This window comes from Macrosteles quadrilineatus, unplaced genomic scaffold (assembly GCF_028750875.1).
Source record: "Macrosteles quadrilineatus isolate MER2022 unplaced genomic scaffold, UCM_ALF_1.0 Scaffold_5__1_contigs__length_97177068, whole genome shotgun sequence".
NCBI classification, from domain to species: domain Eukaryota; kingdom Metazoa; phylum Arthropoda; class Insecta; order Hemiptera; family Cicadellidae; genus Macrosteles; species Macrosteles quadrilineatus.
Window position 1 is genome coordinate 60,829,078 of NW_026542598.1, and position 20,674 is coordinate 60,849,751.

At 32.4% G+C, this 20,674-nt stretch overlaps 1 protein-coding gene across 1 annotated transcript in view; it reads right to left on the minus strand.

Moving 5' to 3' along the window:
- The window catches only part of LOC128994102 (methyl farnesoate epoxidase-like), a 95,809-nt gene extending 85,695 nt beyond the window's left edge, over positions 1–10,114 (minus strand). The window contains exon 1 of the mRNA XM_054418363.1: positions 10,021–10,114. Coding sequence (XP_054274338.1) covers positions 10,021–10,111 — 91 coding nt within the window. The 5' untranslated portion in view covers positions 10,112–10,114. The remainder of the gene's footprint in view (positions 1–10,020) is intronic.
- Between the last annotated feature and the right edge of the window lie 10,560 nt (positions 10,115–20,674).

Genomic DNA, 20,674 nt, shown 5'->3' on the forward strand with positions numbered 1-20,674 from the left:
GTAGTTCGATGCTTTGTCACCAGAGGCAGCACTGTCGCCTGTAATACCTTATATGAAAACCATGTAACTCCAGCCCTGGGGTCAATCCCCGCCAATTACTATTTTAAATCTGCTTTTGACTATTAACACCATGCTCCAACACATTAAAACAAATACATTTACCAACTAGGATAGTCTCCGGACCATATAAAAGAGTATGTAGGAAAAAATGGGTATTCTTGATTATTAAGCCATATTTAACTTCATACTCGTGCAGCAAATTAGTTATGGCTGCAATGCGATGTAAATTAAACAGGTAGCTTTTAACAAACATAGGTAGGTGATTGTTATAATCCTTGGTTTATTTTCTAGTGAGGGTTAATTTCTGGACCTAAGTACCCCTTGTCTTTGGGTTGTTGGTTAATTTCGCTATCCTACAAAAGAATAACTTTACATAGTAATAAGGCCTAGTGTTAGACTGTTCCCATACAAACAGATGATTAAATGTATGTTTAGACAACATTTCAATAACCTAAAAAACACAAATAACCGTTCAAATTGACTGTTTTTGCTGCAGTATGACAACGAAATATATATATCGTGATTGATATATTGCAAAACCAGCAGTTTTCTTACCGTTTTTGTAGTAACTTGTTCAAAAAAACTACAAACAGTAAATATACATCCATCAAATACTGATAATTTTACATATCATCCCCAGGTGTTAGCTCTTGTATACAAACAACCTTTTGAGCTTATCACATTACGAAAATACAGGCATCAGGTTGTTTTTTTACATTGAGACACAATCCAAAGAGGATAAAACAGCACATCACCACAATATACATAGTTTTTGTTTAATTCACTAATACCATCACCTTCCACCCCAACCAGATAAGGTGAACACCATCGGGTAAGCTCTACATTAATAAGCTTGATATACAAACATACAGGAATAAAACCAACACAAAACAATTTCAAAGCCTCATAAGTTAGCACAACACTCTTGTCACCTCAGCAAACATACCAGCCAGATGTTATAGGTATAATATAGCGTAATGCTCCAACATATCCCAGTTCATTCATAAATAAATTTATAAAACCAACATACATATGATACCTTTGACGGTCTCAATTATGGTACTCTCCTCCACTTCTAGAGGTTAAACTAGAATTGCTGTAAAGTGTAGTAATTCATAGTTACTTTTCTAGTGACATTATGTTGAGATAGCGACCATACAAACATAGGTATTTTAAGCCTTTGGAGATGAGTGTAGGATGAGTCTTAGCTGCAGTATAAATTAAAACAATAATAGTCGTTATACTATCATAACTACGCTCAAGTATTGGTAAACATTTACACTTTTGTTTTTGGAATTAAGAGTATAGTAAAGATCATATGTCTGTAAATGTGTAACAAAGTAAGCCTACACAGTAATTAAACTATTAGTCATAACAAACATAAGTACAAACCAGAAACACTAAACTGGAAAGTACATCTGACATATAGTATACATTTCAATTTGAAGGAGTATAGCTATAGTCCTCAATAGTAATAGGTACCTTTATGAAAAGATAAGATTTAGCATGACTAGATACCATATGGGTAACAATAGAGGTAAATACACAATTTTTTATTCACATCAGATAATAGTTGAAAGTTATCATTTAATTAGCAGTTCTTTTTACATCTTTAGAGTATACATTAAATATCGGTAGTTTTTGTGTTGTAAAAGAGGCTTTTTTGTTTATTCAAAGTACATTAAAACCTCGATAACAGTAAAAGGAACTTTACATAGGGCTTCAAATATACCTATTTCATGTTAATCTACTACAATAATATGTTATTGGTGATCAGTAATTTAAATGTAGGTTTATAAATCAACTATCAAAGCATATATCAATTTGACTTAACGTATAGAAAACATGTTCGATTACACAATAAGAAAGTGATGTAGTTTAAAGACTATACAACAGTAGCAAATATATACAGGAAATAAGGTTAACCACTATCAAAATAACCTCCAAACACATATAATTCTCAAACTATCTATGTCTACAATCCTTTACAGTAAAATTTCTCACCTTCAAACAAGTGCTTTAGCTCTCTGTGTAGTATGTTTATGGGTTGATTTAAATTGTAGTATATGATAGAAATCACACTCTAATATTTTGTATTTTTAAATATTTGCCTGTTTGTTTAGGTTAATTGACAATTGGTACATATATCAATACATACAGTATGAAAAGAACTACTGTATTAGGTATAACAAGTGGTCGTACAGACTAGTGCATGTTCAAATTATAGAGTTACAAAGGTTCTACTGTATCAATGACATAGATTTTGCAGTATGAGAGTAGAGCATAATTAGTATTTTTATCAGAACTAAAATTTGTATGCCTTTCAACAAATGTTAATATTTTACTCACTGTTGTGGCTTGCACCTTGATAGTGGGTAAATTTACCTTTCACCAAGCCAATCTAATTGTTATTTACTACAACCAAGGTTTCAACACCTGTTACATCAAGATATACCATTGTCAGGAATATCAGTTTTTCAACAAAAGTTAGTCACTTGAGGGTCAATCATAGGGCTTTATACCTAAAGATTACACTCATAAATCTCTGATAGGGTGTTCTCATAGACATCTATATTGTTTAATACTACCATCACAGAATAACATCAAGGGTAACAGTAATAAAGTTACTTTTATAACCTAGTATGTTTATTAAGTATTAAATGTGAACTAGAATTTAATTTCTCACTCAATACAACACTAGTTTCCTGTTTTAGGGCCTTGTAAATATACAACACCTCAAGTATAAAACCTTTATAGCAAACTTTTATTATTTACAAATTAGTGCTATAATCATCCTCCATAACTAGGGCTCTTATAGGGAATAGATTTAAGTAGGAGTTTGAACTCCCCTTCTCATATGTTTTCAAATATATCACCCCATCAAGAAGCAGAATTATTAGGATTAATCCTCTATAATAACTATTTCAATTGTCCACTATAATTTTGTTGTAGTTTACAAGCTTTCCTCTAAGCACTTCTCCACACAAATAAGCCGATTTACGTTTAGTTAGGAATATAATTTTTGCTCCCCTGCACTAAATTGATTTACAAGTTTGTCTCTCATATACAATAATTTTTAGAAGGCAGCTACAATAACAGCAAAATATACCACCATTTTCTCTTCTACACAAAGAGACGAGATGTGACAACATAGACAGGTACTATGCTCTCCATTATAATCATAGGGGATGTGACATACACCACAGAAATAATTGCAAACAAAACAGCTATTGAGTTTGTAATAACATTATAGTGGTTATCATATTACAATAAGTTGGGTTTAAAGCTCTATCAAAACATTCCAACCTCTATTATACACTACATACAACCAACACACATCTACATATCCCATAAATAGGCCTACCACACAGTTATTTTCGTCAATTTAACATTTTGTGTACATATCTACCAAGACACACCCATAAGTTCAAGGACTATTGATATAATTCATCACTCTCCTATAAAGGGTAGTCAACTAGCGGGAATAGGTAATTTAACGATTGTTTTATTACACTGTTATTTATTTGAGTTTGCCCTGAATCTTTTTAATACATGCTTTAGCTATATTGTCTATCACATATATGCCATAAGTTTATTAGGCTTTACCAACTAGGGGTTGTCAGTGATTACTTTTCCCATTTCTTGATCATTAAAATACACCTCTGACTATAAAAACATATACTGTACTGTAAACATACTATTAACTTTAAATAATGTCCCCAAAAATAGCTCACAAACACATCAACTGTCTGTATGTTTACATTGGTTGTAATTTCAGAGGCATAAAGCCTTTAGATTTTAAAGAAAAAAATAAATCCTGGTTAGATATCTACAGTAAAGGCTAATTTACAGGTTACCCATCATCATAGACAAAGTAAAAAAACAGGATTATTCCTAGTTAAATATGGTTGGTAGATAATTCACCTGCAAAAGCATTGATTATAACAGGTTTTAACATATGAAACAGATATCTCAACAAGCTAACGGAATAAATAAACAGTCTAGATATACAAGATAATAGGTGGGGTAGCAATATATATACAGAGTACAAAGTGAGGAGTAAACAAGGACAGAGATGTGAGGTAGTGCATAAATGTGTTTATTAATCCTTTGAAAAATAACTGTAAGTTAAATAATTCAACAAAATATTATTTCCTGTTACGTCAGAGAGGAAACCACACTCTGATAAGAGCCTAAAAAGTCTCAGTTGCCTCTATACAGTGTATTAGAGTGATAGTTTTGTGTTTCTATAACATTAAATAAAGATATTTTATAGTGTTTTTTATATTAGTGTAATTTATTGTAGTAAAACATTAAGTAAATTCCAAGTATCAATTAGTTAGTTTCAAGTAAATAGTATTCCAAAGTCAAGAGATAAGTCTTTAAAATTACCATTGGTTAAACTAGTTAAGTAAGGTATAAATAAACTTGGTAAGTTACTCATCCTTCAAATGTTTTATAGAGGTCATGTTATGTTTATTTTCATTTCAGATATTCATCCAATCACAATAAAAAGGCTACAAACCATAGAAATAAAATATCATAGACACTAGTATTCCAATGTTCTTGTTTTACAATAAACTTGTTCTAATACATAGCATTACAATCACTAAAAATTAAGTTATGTTTAATACATTTTGTTTTAAACTACATACATTAGGTTACAGTAAGGTTAATATTTTAGCGGGAAAATGAGATTACATCACAACTAATTAATTTGGCAGGAACAAATTAGACAGTCTTTATTCAATTATTACCCCAACCAGATATAAAACAATCAATAACTAATAGGGTTTTGAACCCAGTACCTCTAAGTTGAGGTGGTGTACATAAATATGTTTTTAATCTATAAAAAAGTAGCTGTCAACAAAAAATTATGCCAGAAAGATGACGTCACTCACACATCAGCTGTACAACACTCTACAAATATGATGGTAGGTATAATTAATAGAATATAAGTAATAATGAAAGTATGGTATAATCCACTATAGAAAATATTCATTAGTCTCAAGTTAACAGATAAATTACAGAAAAACAGGTATGTTTTATACACTCATTACTATATAAACTTGTTTCTTATTATTCAGTCATTTTAAATCAAGTAGAGACAGCCCAAGACAAATACCATCAACACTAGCGCTCCAATATCACAAATATAAATTAACAGACTTGTTTGGGTAAAAGTGAGGTTATGTTACAGATATGTATGCAATATATAAAATAAGATTATATCATTTAGAGGGGAAAATACTGTTGATTAAATCATTTAAGTAAGGTTATCATTACTATAAAATCATTCTTACCAGGCATTCTGTAGATGGTTTGTTTCTTATTATTAAATACATCATTAAATTAAAATAGAAATAACTCAAAATAGGTTTCATCAACACTAGCGCCCTAGTGTCACAAATATAGATAAACAAACGTGTTTAGGTAAAAAGTAAGGTTATGTTACATATACAAGAGATCACATGATCAACTAGGAATCAAACCATGAACCTCTAGGCTAACAGTAGCTTTCTAGATGCTTGTGCTGCAATCTAATAGAGAGTTTGTAAACTATGACAACTAAAGAGATCTAGTGCTACAACCTAGTGGAAAATTTGTAAACTAAAGAGATTTAAGTGGTACAAATAATACATTGGTGTAATCCATTATAGTGAATCCTATATCAAATAATCATTACTATAATCTTGTTACCATACCATCAACACTAGCGCTCCAGTGATAAATTAATAAACCTTTTTAGGTAAAAAGTGAGGTTATGTTCCATTTACAAAAAATCATATAGTCATTAGTTAATAAGACACTGCTACCTAATAGAGAATTTGTAAACTATAACAACTTAAAATAAAACACCATTAACACTTAGTGATAGACTTATTTGGCTTGAGGTTATGTTACATATACAAAATCACATAATCAGCTAGAAATCAAACCCATAAACCTCCCACTACAATACAATACCAAAAATAACACATTTGATTAGGATCAAACCCATAAACCTCTAAAACTCCCACTATACCAAAAACAAATTTTTACACACCTCAAAACATACAACAACCAACATTTATGCTCAACGGTAAAGTTCCGCTTAACATTATACACTACAACATATATACACACCCTATAACATTTAGTATAGATCAAACCCTTAAAAACCTACTACACATTTAGAATAAGTTTTATACTCAATGGTAAAGTTCTGCTTAAGCCCACTTTTAACGTCTATTTGTTTCACATTTATTATACACTATAGCATATATAAAATGTTTTTTTACAAAGTATTAAGCCCATAAACCTCCCGCTATAATACAGTACCATTTGTGGTTAGTTAAATCAATCCCATAAACCTACTACATATTTAGATTAAGTTTTATGCTCAACGGTAAAGTTCCACTTAAGCATTATACACTACAACATATATACACACCCTTTAACATTTAGTATAGATCAAACCCTTAAAAACCTACTACACATTTAGAATAAGTTTTATAATCAATAGTAAAGTTCTTTGTTTCACATTTATTATACACTATAGCATATATAAAATGTTTTTTTACAAAGTATTAAGCCTATAAACCTCCCGCTATAATACAGTACCATTTGTGGTTAGTTAAAGTCAAACCCATAAACCAACTACACATTTAGATTAAGTTTTATGCTCAACGGTAAAGTTCCACGCTAAAACAGCCAGCAGAAAAATTGGCGGGAAAACATATAAGACAGAAGTGAGGTTATGTTACAAGAGCACCTAACCTGTAGTTGGCTAGACACTAGTGCTGTAACCTAGTAGAGAATTTGTAAACTAATACCTCAACTTAGAGTAACATACTGTTAGTAATAAATTATTAAGTAAAAAGTGAGGTTATGTTACATATACAATATAATCAGTAGTTGGTAGCACTAGTATTGCAAACTAGTAGAGAATTTGTAAACTAATACCATCAACACTTAGTAATCTGTTATGATGAATCTTATATTAAGTTAATCATTATTATAATTATACCATCAACACTAGCGCTCTAGTGGTGAATTAACAGACTGGTTTAGGTAAAAAGTGAGGTTATGTTACATATACACAAAATCAAACCTTCAGAACTCATATACCAACGGTTAACTATACAAAAAAACACCCCAACCGGAAATGATTTGTGATTGGTAAGGATTAAACCCATGAACCTCCAGGACTCACACTACAATACAATCCAACCCAAAGAACTCATTTAGCATGGATTAAATATAAGTTTAACATATGATATTTGGTGACCTTTACAAAGACCATTTTTATACTCTATGGTAAAATTCCATTTAAGCCCTCTTTCAGCTGTTTTTAATATCTGTTTGTTTCACATTTATTATACACTACAACATATATAATATAACATCCAACATTTACCAATTATGATCAACGGTAAGGTTCCACTTAAACATTATACACTATATAAAATGGTTTTTTTACAAATCCTACTAGGATAGGATTGAACCCGTGAACCTCTAAACCAAGTGACGTAAACAGCTGTGGTTAGATTACATCCGGCATTGAACCTCTAATAACATGTTTTGTGATTGGTTAGATTCGAACCCGTGAACCTCCAACCAATATTAACACACCCTGTATATGTAAGTTACAGAGATACAAATTATAAAATCAACATAACATGCTCAACGGTAAAGTTTAAGCACTATACACTATATAAAATAACCTCCAACATTTACCATTATGATCAACAGTAAGGTTTAAGCATTATACACTATATAAAATGTTTTTTTAACAAATCCTACTAGGATAGGATTGAACCCGTGAACCTCTAAACCAGGTCACGTGATCAGCTAATCAGCTGAAATTATCAGTTGCGGTTGGTTAGAATTGAACCCGTGAACCTCCAATGATAGGTTAGCATTAAACCCATAGCATAGGTTAGGATTGAACCAGTAAACCTCAGTTACCATTAGTGGTTGGTTAGATTCGAACCCGTGAACCTCTAAACCAGGTGACATAATCAACTGTAGTTAGATTCGAACCCATGAACCTCTAATAACATGTTTTGTGATTGGTTAGATTCGAACCCGTGAACCTCTAGCATAGGGTTAGGATTGAACCAGTAAACCTCAGTTACCATTAGTGGTTGGTTAGATTCGAACCCATAAACCTCTAGCATAGGTTAGGATTGAACCAGTAAACCTCAGTTACCATTAGTTAGATTCGAACCCATGAACCTCTAACATAGGTTAGATTCGAACCCGTGAACCATGTTAAAATCAAATCTCCAATACACACCCTGTATATGCAAGGTACAAGAGTAGGTATAGGTATAAGGTGTCATTTACCGATATAAAACTCCATACCCATAATTACTGTTGTGGCTCATATGGTAACGACTCCAACTACCAGCAAAAAGACCGGGGTTCGAAACCCGGTCAGGCCAACACTTTTTATCCATAATAATTTAATAATTTATTTAATACAAACACCTACTGACGTCACGTGGTCAGCTGTGGTCAACTAATCAGCTGAGATCATCTCAAGGTCAAATTCCTGCCCGATCGCTGCCATGACTACTCTCCATAAGAGCCTATGTTGGGGGTCAAGTGCCGCCCCTAACTACTTAGATACAGTATATTTATTTCTAGAGCTCTCTGATTTATCTTTTTACCCCCTTTTGTAATTTATACAAAAAATCTATGTAAAAAACCTTAGTTCAAGTTCATTATTAATTTCTAGGGAGGTTAAAATGCTTATATTGTTCCAGCGAGCGCCCAAGATTCTTATATACAGTTCAATATACAGAGTGTCCTGTAACTCTCTGGACACGTTATTCCCTAGGTAAAGACAAACACATTTCACCATAGGAACATGGGTCTGTGGTGTCTAGATTACCGACTGTCGGTATTTATGTGTTTTTTTTTACAAAAAAACTAATAACTCCTAAACGGTTTGAGATACAGCTTTGATATTTTGCAAAAATGTTAATCTTAAGACCTATTATCGTTAGAAGTTACACTAAAAAATCATTAACCGTTTCAAAATGGCGGCCATTTAAAATATTTGATGCAAAATTTCACGAAAACCGTTAACTTTACAAAAACATTGCAAGAGCGTGTTGTTTTCGTAACGTATGACCAATTTTCTCCTTTTAAACAATTTGACCACTTTTCTCCATTTAAACAATGTTAATACTCCTTTTACGTTGTTTAGAATTGTTTAAAAGGAGAAAAGTGGTCATACGTAACGAAAACAACACGTTTCTTTGTTTTTATTAATCCAATCTTAAAAATATATTTTAAAAGGTATCATTGACAATTACATAAAATTTACAAACTTTTTAGTTTCTTGCATTTTTTTAAAGTTAACGGTTTTCGTGAAATTTGGTATCAAATATTTTAAATGGCTGCCATTTTGAAACAGTTATTGATTTTTCAGTATAATTTCTAACGATAATAGGTCTTAAGATTAACATTTTTGCAAAATATCAAAGCTGTATCTCAAACAGTTTAGGAGTTATTAGTTTTTTGTAAAAAAAAAAACACATAAATAGCTACAGTCGGTAAACTAGACACCACAGACCCATGTTCGACAGACCCACGTCATTGAAGTTTTAGTTGAAAGTGTACAATAGCATAAGTTACCATGAAAATTCCAAAAATATTGAACATGACATGTAAAGTATTACACTGTATTCAAACGTGGTTCAGTACAAAATACCAACACAATTTTTACTGCTTCTAAACGCGCCCTTTTAGTTGAAACTCAGTCAAGATACAATACATTTTTACCGATTTTATTGAGTCATTTTTGTCGGCGTGTTAATAAGAATAGGCAACAAATTCAAGTCCCCTGGTTTAGGTGTTGGGCTGATACAAAATTAGAAAACTTAGTTACCATACACTATATATTTTTGGCGATATAGTCAGTAGGCTAACCTAAACATCAGTCTGAACAAAATATATTGAAGTTACCTGGCGGATAGTTGGCGGGCTTGATGACGTCATAAACCAAAACAGCAAACAGAATAATAAACAGAACCAAAACAACCGCCTGCACCCACATCGCTGTAAGAACTGGACTGACATAAAAACAGGAGACTTCCTAACCTGCGCCTAAAATTGTACAGGACCTTTGACTGATGCTTTGTGTCGTTATTTGAATACATTATGATGACAACTGCCAGAGCCTATTTCTGTAGGCTCTCTAGTATAGAAAAAGCATAATGGCTTCTTGCTACTTGGAATTAGGTCTCAAAAACTGCATATTTTGACGTCAAAACATACTTCTCGCTATCAGTTATTGTAAGTTATTTGATTGTGAAGAAATTTATTGTTCTTCGAAGTGATCAAATATATGTTAAATATTTACGGAAATATCGTGTTATGAATAAAGCAACGTGAATAATAAAGGACTAGAAAATGTACTGCACTTCATTGAAAACTTTCATTTTAAAATCCTCAAGGGCGATCTAATTGAGTTTAATAAGTTCAGAAACAATACCCCGGTGCAGTATCTAGCTCAATATCAGTTGAAGACGACCCACTGTATTAATTATTGTACATTACTCCTGATGATTAAAATGTCTTGATTTTATGATTTTGAACTAAGTTGTGTAGATTTTTGTCTTTTTCTTTGTTTGGTATTCAACCAAAGAATAGTTTTGTTGCATCCGTGTTTGGACCAGGCAGTCATTACTTGACTAGGTCAGTTCGGGGTGAACAACCGGCAGTTAATGGTCGATGGACATTGGACAACCAAACCACTGATGCTGGTCCACTGTTTGGAGTACCGTAACTAGTTAATGTTATCGAACAATAAAAGTAGCGGTAGGTAAATAGAGAAAGCCGATGGTCCCAACAGACCCAGACTTGGGGCAGGTTAAGACTAGGCGGCCCTGAACACCTAGGATCTTCACTTTCTACATCGAGGTACATCTATGATGGAAATCTCCATATTCATCTGAGAAGAGAGTGAAAGTTACACTTAAAAGAGATTAAGATATCGAGATGAGTAAAGAGGTGCAGTTGGATTTAAAAAGGACTTCGTAACAAAAAAATTGACTATAATTATAATTTATTTTTGTAAAAAATACAACCGACTTCAAACGCTCTAAAAAGAATGAAATAATTTCAATAAAGTAAACTTTTGTATTAGGCAAGCTCACGTATTTTAAGTCGGCACGGCTCTATGATGATTTTTGATACAAAATTGAAAGAGGGTGTCCATATTGCAGGTGACTATCTATAACTAAAGGTGTTAATCTGCATGTCTTTTTCATAGTTATGCGTAAAGTGTTATTTTATTACCGTAATCAGAGATCGGCATTATAGTGGTATTAACGAGTATCTTTAAAAAGATTATAACGCATTTAAATGTTTCTAACTAAGAAAAGTAACGTTTTAATACTAAACTAGCTTCTTTTCCCTATCGTAATATCAAACTAAATTATTTTCCTATTCATATTTGTGTGTGTTATTTTCATAATGCATTTATTCTAAAGTAAACATAAAATACAAGAAAATATTTCCTTTAATATATAAACAAAACAGTTCAGTATGTTTTTTTTATATATTTATGTTATCCAGCTACAATTTATTGGTTTTCAAAATACACACACAATGTTTAATTTCAATCATATTTGTAGTTTGAGCCGCGCCGACTTGAAATACGTGAGCTTGCCTAATACAAAAGTTTACTTTATTGAAATTATTTCATTCTTTTTAGAGCGTTTGAAGTCGGTTGTATTTTTTACAAAAATAAATTATTTCATGATTTTTAGTGACTGTATAATTTTTTATATATTAATTACTTGAGGTTTTTTGATAAGCACAATTTTTTGTTTAAACAATCAAAAGTTCCACAGAACAATCATTATTTTAAAACTGCTTGAGTCACCTGTTCAGGTTACATAATCAATGGGTATGAAAATAAAAATTTTTAGATATTCCTTAAGAAAGAAAGAGTTGTCCATTACATTAGGCCTAATGAAAAACTAATCGTCTTTTCTAGATACATTGAAATGTTAGACATCATCGTTTCCTGCAATCGGTGTACTTCTACATTATAAAAAGAAATACAGTAACGTCTCGAGCCTTTTGGAACAATATGAAAGTTATTCCTCAGCGACCAGCACTAAACAATCTCTCAAAAGTGCAAAATTGGTCGTTAACACGTATAGTACCTTTGGAAAATATTATATGAAAGATTGGTTCAGCTAAAAGTGGTGTAAGTCATGTAGGGGGTTATGTTTGCTCAAGATATAGCCTAGTCGAAATTGCAAATCATCTTCCTCTAGGACTTTCCGAAGCAGGCATAATAGTATTGATATGTTACAGGTTATAGTAACTGGGTAGAGAATATTAATAAACATTCCACATCTGCAAATGAAATATGTATATGAAAGATTGGTTCAGCTAAAAGTGGTGCAAGCCATGTTGGTGGTTTTGTTTGATCAAGATATAGCCTAGTCGAAATTGCAAATCATCTCCCTCTAGGACTTTCCGAAGCAGGCATAATAGTATTGATATGATATAGTAACTGGGTAGAGAATATCAATAAACATTCCACATCTGCAAATGCATGTTTAGTAATTAAAATATTTAACACTTTTAAGACAATTGACGATTATGCACTGTCACACTTCTTAGGTCGTGTAAGGAATAATTGCATTTAATTGATATTTAGACCTGTTTTACGAATGCTTTGGTTTTCACAACACACCTTTATTTGTCAATATCATACAGCTATTCACTGAAACATATATGTTTTAGCGAATTTCCCTATAGGGAAGTAGCTATTACTGTAGGTCTCATGGTAAGACCTAAGCCCGGGACCGATTTACTTTTTCATTTTGATGTCCCCAGAGGCCAAAAACACCATTCGTTCAAATTTATATATATCTATATATATATATATATGTGTGTGTGTGTGTGTGTCCATCCGCACGATAACTTGAGTAATTTTTGTCCGATTTTGATAAAATTTGGTTTGAAGGTGTAAGGCGGGATAAACTTGAATGAGTTCGCGAACCAGCATGATCGGACTATAGGAACGGGGGTTTATGGGGGTTTTATGGGGTAAAAATAGGTTTTTCCCATTTTCGACCCTAAAAACACAAAATTTCACAATTTCTTTTTAAACCATTTTGTAGAGCTTAAAAAAACAAATAATTTAGTATATTGAAGCGTTATTATGCGCCTAATCGTTACGGAGAAAATTCAAAAAAATTGTAATTTTAAAATTCCCATGTTATTCTTATGGAGAATAAGTCAACTGTTGTAGTTTGCTTGTTTATGAACATATTTTGATCGATTTTGGAAAATACTTTTATTTCTTACTAAACTATTATCATTTTATAAAAAAAATCTTTTTTACCATCCCTGTTGCAGCAAACCTAAGTACTCGTTAAACTGATTCTATTTAAATAGGAAATAAATGTGCTATTTTTATGGAGGCATTTTAGTGTAAATCCAATCAGGTTAATGGAAATTCGCTTAGTCTGCAGGTTTGCTGCGGCGGGGGTATTTGTAAGTCAGAATATTCAATACTAAAAACAGAATTACTGTATACACAAATCAGGTCAAATGTTAAAATACATTTTTATAGTAACCAAAACAAAAAGCATTTTTCTCAATGTAATTCATTTAGGCTCCATGGCAAGAAATAGTTTATTGATCAATATGAAGCAACTGTTTCATGAAGAATTGTCTTTAGCTTCATTTAAATGGTTTCAACTAACAGCTGTAGGAATGTTGTTATTTTTATTTATTGCCTTCTCTGCACAAATGTAAACAATCTGCACAAATGTAAACAAAATAAATGTTGAATATTTAAGGTTTTCAGAATTTTTCACCGAAACTAATATTATACTTAAACATAATATATAAGGTACCAAATAGAAACTCTCCTGGTTATTTTGGTGGTGGAACCACACTGATCGGTAAAAGAATCTCAGAGAAATTGGTGAACATACATAGAAAAAAAAAAACATCGCCACAAACAAATTGAGAACCTCCTCCTTTTGTTGGTAGTGGGGAAGTCGGTTAAAAATGCACAAATAGTGTATTGTAGGTATGTATCCGTTTCGTGCCACACAAAACTATGCACATCTTCATTTTGGAGAGTTTTGAGTTTGGAACACGTCAAGCTGCTTACATACCTATCTCTTGTCAGGGTTCGTCACACGTTTTACATCATAAAAATGAATCAAAATACGATCACAATCGAAATGGAATATTTAACACTGATTTGAGCTGCTGTAGTTAAATCACGGCACCAGTGTAAGATAGGTTGAGTCTAGATAGTTAAACTCAAACTAACACTCGCACAGTAAAGTGGACAGACTTTTGGTAACGTAAACCATCTACTTTATTGATTGTGACATTTAAAACTATCTTTTGACACTCCATTTTCACACTTATTTCGGTAGATTTTGTGAAACATTTATACAGTGCAGGTGCTAGCATTACAGGTTTCAGGGTTGTTTGACTAGAAAATACTTCAACTATTGGATTATTTATGAAACTATTTCGGTTTTAGAAAGTATTTAGAGCGATGGTGATTGGTATGCTAAACTTAAAAAATATCCATGACGAACGTAAATATTACTTTTGGCTGCATAACAAAGTTCCTTGTTTAACTATTGAACAAACGCAATTTGATGCCTTGGGTAAGGGAAATATGAAAAGAGAGAGGGTGTATGTATGTCTTGTGTATAGGTACTCAATGGTAGAACAGAATAACATCAATAATGCGTCACTTGCTGGCTAAGACCCACTGGTACCATCCAGGATCACTTATTAAACGTACAGTTGTACCTGGTTCCGAACCTTTAAACATGATTTTATCTACTACCGCAATCTGTCGGTGGCTCACATCAACTACGAAGATTTTGGTGAAAAATCTGGCTACAAATTTAAAATGGGGATGGAATGTCTAGTTGTATTAATAGTCAAAGCTACTACCTTCCGATTACCATGTGAGCTCTCAAATAACTCGCAAATAGTTTGTACTGAGGAGCGCTTGATAATAAAAGGTATTTTGATTTATTTATTTACCCAAACTACATATTTCAACATTTCAAATAGATGTTGCTTGATAAAAACGTCACCTTTCTGAGACATGTATATCTACTAATTACTTACAGTACTACCAAAGATATAAGGTAGATTTTGAATCATCATTCTGTCCAATGGTCAAATGCAATTCCCAAATTATTCTGTGGCTTACAGAATTTTCAACGATTTAAGAAAACAACTTTAAATATCAAAGCGTTTTCAAAGAGTAGGATCACCAGACTTTTAAGAGGGCGGTGAAGAGATTGCTCTTAAATAAAGTATTTTACAGTGTCCGGGATTTTTTGACTGGTAGTCACAACTTATAAATAGTCTTACAAATTTTAAATACCAAAGAAGTTGTATATTTTAGTTTTACTCCAGTTCATTTTAGTTTATTTTGACATAGCTAACACTAATTGTACGGTATTTGGTTGATTTGGCTAAATAAATGACTTATGACTTAGTACACAATAGCAATGCCATAACATAATGTATGATACGATTGCATTTGGCCGTATTCGTATATAGTTAGTATACATTGAGTTGAGTTAGGATGCTGCAAAAGTAGCCTATACTTTCTCATCTTAAAGTAGTCTAGAAACCGACAGAAGCACGCGCAGAACAGGAACAAACCCGCTAGTATTGTCTTCAGCTGACCGAAAAACTAAAACTATTATCAAAATATCTAATCTAAGACTTTATCCTTGTTCAGTACTTATTTCATAATCGGGACATAAGCTCCATAGAAATGGTTAGTAGATTCACAAAGAAGAGCCATTAACTTAACCAATATCCTTAAAAAGGTAACCCATTCAACGCCGTTTTAAGCCTTGATTATTGCAGGAACTATAGAATGGAAAACACGAACCTTGTACATAACCTAAGCAAGATAAACTGGCTAATTAGCCAGTATCTTTGTCACTCTAAGTAAATGATGGTGATATCTTCACATGGTTAGAACATTTCTCTAATCTGTAATGGCTACTCCAGTCTGACATTACCTGTTCAACCATAGTACAGTATACAGAGTGTTCAACTTTATTGCTAGTCGACAATGCCTTTTCTGTGCTCAAGAGAACTAAATCAGAAAGGATCCTCACCAGTTGCTTATTTGCGTAATTTAACAAATATTTTAGCTTATTTAATCCTTTAGTGAATTTAAAATATAGAGAATAAGCTATTACCCTAGGTCTCATAGGTAAGACCTGGACCCGGGACTGATTTAATTTTTCATTTTGATGTCCCTTGGGGCCAAAACACCATCTGTTTGTATGTGTGTGTGTGTCCGTTAGCACGATAACTCAAGCAAAAATGGGGTCGCCGGAATTTTACCCACTAAGGCGACGTCACTATGACGTAGTAACCTAAGCGCTCTATAGTTTGTTCGCGGGCGGAATTTTACCCCCGTGGATTTATAAGTCTAATGAAAATAGACAGAGCGTGATGAATTAGATTAGCAATACAAACCGTAATTTTTACCCCTGTCCATATAACTAGCGTTTCCGGATTTTTACCCCCGGAACTTTACTCCCGGATTTCTACTCCTCGAAATTTTACCCACTGGCCAGATATAGAAATTATTGAGAATAATAAATTTTCTTCTTTAAGTTTGAATTTAATTGTTAAGATTTTATTATTAACTAGCCTATCTTAATTTATTTGTAATCTTAACTAAGTAAACAGGTTTCGCTATCTATATGGTTTGTACTGAGAAAGGTCATCGAAATACCGGTTGTAAAATGTAGTTGTAGGCATCCGGTACAAAGTATTCGACTAATTGTTGTGTGACTACTGCAAGGAAACCAAAATGTTTGTATATAGGCCTACATATTAACCAACAGTTGGCCCAAAAATCGAATGCCGAAACTAGAATATTAAAATTAATTAATGTTTCATATTAAATTTAAACTGAAAGAAGAAAATTAATCATTCTCACTTATTTTTATATCTATTGAAGGGGTAAAATTCCAGGGGTAAAAATCTGGGGAGTAAAATTCAGGGGGTGAGATTTCGGGCCGTATATTTTGACCTGACCTCATGAAGGGGGTAAAAGTCCGGGGGTTAAATTCCGACCCGTACACTCTAGGTTTTTATAATTTGATGTGTTCTGGTTGAATTCACAACCGTAAAAATATACGTTTAATTCCACCTTTAGTCCACCGAACTGATGTTGTGCAACTTAAAAGTTTGCGGAATTTTACCCCCTGGTTTGTGACACCAGTTTTTCCCAGGGGGTAAAATCCCAGATGGATAAAAATCCACTACCCCAAAAAATAATCCCATTTTGATGATATTTGGTATAAGCATGTAAACCTACATTTTAAAAAAGTTTTAGAACCAGCATGATCGGACAATTGGAACGGGGTTTTATGGTGTAAAATTGGTTTTCCCATTTTTTACCCTAAATACAATTTTGCAATTTTTATCCAAATCATTTAGTATATCAAAGCCAAAAGTACCCATGAACTTTTGAGAAAACTACAAGTCACACCCCCATAAACCATATACTTAAAATGTTCGTCATGACGAGAAACCTTGCACAAAACTATCCATTATTTCAGAAATTGCCCTTTAAGGTCATAATTCCTTTCTAAAGGGAACTTTCGATATACCTAATGTTAAAATACCTCAGCTGTACTTATTTGTTTGTATTAATGTATTCTGTTTTGTTTATTTCATTGCCTCAAGATGTTTTATTATAACAATTTTTTCATTTGTGTATCCTTGGTGGATAGCGCCTTTACAGTCCGACCCACTAAAACAGTGACAATAAGTGCCTGAGGGGCTAGCCATATCTGACCTCTACCTATGTTAATATAATTAATAATGTTATTTTTTTCTTGTATTATACCTATCTGTATAGCAATGTAATGCTGATCGGTTAATACAATTGTTATAAAAAAAGCCCAACCTAACCAATCAATAATGTTATTAATACTTATGAAGTCAAACAGGCTGATATTATTATTAAATATTTTATCTTGTTACCGTTTGTGCCTAATGAAAAACATTAGGAAAAAATTTAAAATTTAAAATTTGCATGCCATTTTTATAAAGAATAAGTAAACTGTTGCAGTTTACTTGTTTATGAACATATTTTGATCAAATTTAGAACATTTATTTATTTCATACTAAACAATCAACATTTCACATAATGTAGTTAAGTCTGCCAATGGTTCAAATTGGACCCAGTAACCCCTGATCCAAAGGATTGTATCCTTGGGCTTTTAATAAAATAAATGGTTCTAGATAAAAGATACAGCAGGTATTTTAACCACACAATGCATCTCACTACATTCTACACTCATTATTAAAAATATGAATGCTCAGTTGCCTCCCCATCTCAATTAATTGTTAGACAAATATTGGCAATGGCACTTCAGCAACAGTAATTGTGACTTTGAATGATTACAAAGCATATTTACTTTTATAATGAAGTTAAAGGGATGTGTGAAGAACAGCCAGAGGGATATTTTTCAACTTGTAATTGTATGTCCTGAACCTGTAAGAAAAGTTTCTAGCCTTAGGCTAACTCTGGAATGAAATTGGAAGAGCAGAATTGAGATCAGTATAGAAGGTCAGTATAAAAGGTATCATGTTTAGTATCTGGATAGAAATAAATATTTTTGACAAGATTGGAATTTAAAAAAGGTTATCAGAGATAAGCTAAACATTTTTATATTTTATTTACAGTAGCAGAGTTTTGCAAGTATAAACACTTTTTTGATGAAAAAGTAAGAGATAGATTAGAAGGATGTTTACACTTCCCATAAATTGAAGAGGAAATCATACAACTCTAGCCTGACGGTTTGAATGAAAATGGTGAAATTAAAAAAAAATTGTTTCTATTATTGTACACTTCAATGTAAAGAGAGCGAGATATAAAATTAAAAACAAAGATAAAAAGTTTTATGTGAGAAGAGTAAGCAAAAACAACAAAGGGTTTAATTACACAAAGGGTTTAATTACCCCTGCCGCAGCAAACCTGCAGACTAAGGGAATTTCAATTTGCCTGATTGAATTTACTCTAAAATATCGTCTTGAAAACATCACTTTTATTTCCCCATTTAAATAGCAATGGCTTAACGAGTACTTAGGTTTGCTGCAACACAAACCAAATTTCATCAAAATCGGATCATTTTTGCTCGAGTTGGGAGGATGTATTAGAAGAGGTCAATTATGCTGTAACTAGCTAACTAACTGTAATATGTACCTATTCCCTGAGCTCTTTAAAAAAACATAGGCTACCTATTAGAAAAGAGATGACGTTTCAAGAATGATTTCTGATGATTTCCGAGTCACATTAAATCAAAATTTGGCTCGAAGAATGCTATAACTCCAACTTTTGTAGAACAAACAAATAAGCTACATGGTGCACAAGTTGTTATTATAAGTTTTCTATTTAGGTCTATATCAGATCTTCATATCGTACTATTCTTAGTGATCTTTATTGCTCACAGAGACCAAATTAGGATATAAACTAGAGCTCGCCCCGTGATCGAAAATTCTCCCAAAAGTATGTATTGTGCAAACTTCTCTATTTTCACCCCTTGCTGTAAATAAAACATGTGATTGGAATATTTCTTCCATTTGTTTTGATTTTCTGTTTATATTTTGTTGTCATTTTGGTCACCAGCATGGCAACCCATAAGGCCAATATTAATTTGTTTTAAATTTCAAATTTATTTTTAGGGCTTATTTTTGAGCCTATTTTAATTTATAAAGGGATTCTGCACATCTACAGGAAAATATCATTCATTTAGTACCAACCGCGTGTAATTTGGTCCAGTAGTATGGTCAGGCTAGCTGTAATAAGTTTTGCAAAAGTTTTTTAATATATAAGCTAGTCCAAATAAAAGGGAGAAATCTTTTAGTGTGAAGAAATATAAAGAAATATATTTTATTAATTTAGCCGCTTAGGGATTACACACCGCTGTAAAATATTATTTTCAATAATATAACTTACACCATATTTTTAATTTTGGCAATCTAAAAGAAAACTTATTTTAAGCTATTATTTCATAACTATATCAACAATCATTGAATGAAAATCTAAAAGGGAAAACGCATATCAATAGTTGCACATTCTATGACACACTTATTATACTACACTATATGTATAACTATAGGTACACTATAGGTGCTCTCTTGGAATAAGAAAACTAGCCACACATATGTTTTATAAATTTAATATATACTTTATTGACAAAAATAGTAAAAGATTTCAGTCAAATGCGTATGATGGATGCATGACACTCTGGTTATCTCAAAAGTTAGGAACTTGCTATTTTAAAGTTGACTGGTCACCACATACCCAAGTCCTCTGAAAATATCTGCATACATTTACATTGTCAGGAACTGCGTTTCTGCTACTTCCCAGGTATAATGGGAGACTACTTCAAGATGTATTCATTTGTAAATCGGGTTTGTGTAACTTCCGACCTAGAAAATGTCGGTTGGTGTGACGGAATAACTTTTCTGTGAAGTGGGTTGTCTCTTCTATAAAGTGATGTAACAATTGTTCTTGGATACAAATGTGTTGAAAATGTAATGAAATTGTTGTACTTGA